Source organism: Tupaia chinensis, unplaced genomic scaffold (genome assembly GCF_000334495.1).
Source record: "Tupaia chinensis unplaced genomic scaffold, TupChi_1.0 Scaffold145396_1, whole genome shotgun sequence".
Taxonomy (NCBI): domain Eukaryota; kingdom Metazoa; phylum Chordata; class Mammalia; order Scandentia; family Tupaiidae; genus Tupaia; species Tupaia belangeri.
Genome location: NW_006205257.1, coordinates 2,234,038 through 2,236,120, shown reverse-complemented (window position 1 = coordinate 2,236,120; position 2,083 = coordinate 2,234,038). Strand labels below are relative to the sequence as shown.

The 2,083-nt window shown below is 50.6% G+C and overlaps 1 protein-coding gene across 1 annotated transcript in view; it reads left to right on the top strand.

The window, feature by feature from the left end:
* The window catches only part of RGS9BP (regulator of G protein signaling 9 binding protein), a 2,479-nt gene extending 803 nt beyond the window's left edge, over positions 1–1,676 (top strand). Inside the window, 1 exon segment of the mRNA XM_006172391.3 lies at positions 1–1,676. This exon segment is cut by the window's left edge and continues 32 nt beyond it. Coding sequence (XP_006172453.1) covers positions 1–327 — 327 coding nt within the window. The 3' untranslated portion in view covers positions 328–1,676.
* Positions 1,677–2,083: the final 407 nt, after the last annotated feature.

Here is a 2,083-nt window from a genome sequence, read left to right as displayed (position 1 = left end):
GCCCTGAGCGTCCGCAGCCTGCGCCACGAGGCGGCCTGCGACTTCGACGTCGCGGACCTGCCAGAGCTGGAGCGCGAGATTCTTCAGGTGGGCGAGATGATCCAAGACATGGAAATGAAGGTCAACGTGCCCCGCTGGACAGTGCAGCCCAAACAGGAGGCGGGAGCCGAGCTCCAGTCCACTGCCGGCGCCTCTTCGGGCATCTGCGTGTCTGTAGAGGAGCGCACGGGGACCTGTGACCAGAGCAAGGTCCTGGCTGCCACTGTTTTCAGCGCCGTGCTGCTGGTGGCTGTGGCCCTGGCCGTGTGCGTGGCGAAGCTAAGCTGATTGATGTCTGATGCCCACCCGCTATCCCTGTCCCATCCCCAGAGACAAGACTCAGAATGGGCTTGGGGTCTGGACTGTCACAGGGGAGCGGTTCTAAAACCCAGCGTGTGCGTGTGTACATGCGCATTTCAAGCACACATCTGCCTGGGCAGGAAATAGTTCCTGCAGGCACCGGAGGAGTTAACTTTGCGCGCGTCGTCAGGGCATTACCGCTAATGTCTGCTGGAGCTTTATTCCCTATTAATAGACAGCAGTCCACAGTGACCCCAGATCCCTCCGAGTTAATGGGTTAACATGTGTGCTACGGGGGCGTCTTTACAGAGTCCAAGCTTGCTGCCCCCACCCCTGCTAGCAACTCCTGCTCCATATGGGACAGTTTGAGAAAGAGGATGAGGCGGAGTGAAGCCTGAGAGGGGGGCTGTTTTGCTCTGTGTGGGTGGTTATTCTGTTTCCTGGACAAGAAACAAATTGCAGTAAGATGTAAGCAGTTTTGATTACCTTAATCCTTTGAGGCCTAAGCTTGGGAGAGTGCAGATAGAAGTTTATTCAAAGTGCTTTCTCTGTGGAGCTTTGGGGCTTGCTGGCAGAGTTGATCCATTGAAGTCAGTCACCTAAAGCGGCTTGCAGACGTGTGGGTCGTGTGGGTTCCTGCCGCTGATTCTACTTAGGAAAGGGAAGAAGGCTCTCACAGGACTGGGTCCATCGTATACACTTACCTGCTGTAAAGTGCTCTCCCTGCCAGCTGAGATGGAGAGTAGGGTAGGGGACAAGTTGGGGTGTGAATGCTTTGGGAAGGGCCACACACTAATATTTAAATGGGCACTTTCTCCTTTGCTGGGGCTTATTTTTGTTCCAGAACTAGACCAGAGTGTTTGATCCTCCTTTGGGGAGGGCTGGGGAATCCTCTTTGGAGCACTTAATCCTTCTATCCCCCGGAATTTGCTTGCTGGCCAGTAAGAGAGCAGGCTTTGGAGGGAGCCACACAGGTCCCTGACCCCCACGCTGCCCTCCAGAGGGTAATGTAGCATTACTGGCCCACAGAGGTTTTAAGCCAATCAGCTCCTAGACTGGGTTAGAATGTAACAGCTTTAACTTGGAATTTAAGAAGCTTTTTAAAAATAATCATCCGAGAGAAAAACTATATAACCCATCATGTACTCTCAAAGCTGGCTTTTTATAAAGGACATTGGGCCACGAATTCTTACGTGCCAAGGAGTCAAGCATAGCGTATTTACATGTATATTCAGGTCACTAAATATACACTTGGGTTGATTTTTTAAATCAATGTTCTTGAAGACAAGAGGTCATAGCATAAACTGTTGGAACCACAGGTGTAAATGACAGAAGGGGCCCCCTACTTCTTTTGATCAATCAAGAAAGAAATGCCTCCAAATATCCTTGATCCCAGGATGGAATTTACCTGCCAATACTGCCACCTCTCCCTGAAGTCCAGAGAGAGCTCTGTCGCATTCTTGGGGACGTGAGGCTGAGAAAAGAGATGCACTTAATTTTTTCAGTCATTTGGAATAGAACCTAGAGGGACTTTAGTCTGACCAAAAATTGACAAGGATTTGTTTTCTTTTTACCCCAGAAATGAGAAAGGGAGGAGGGGGTCACGGGGCAGAGGCAAAGAGCAGCAAGAATGCTATCTCTCTGGATATTCACTCCGTAACCTTTCCCCCAACCGCTCCCACTTGGCACACAGGTTCCGGTACCTCATATAGGGACAATGACAATGTGGAATCTGTGATTATGC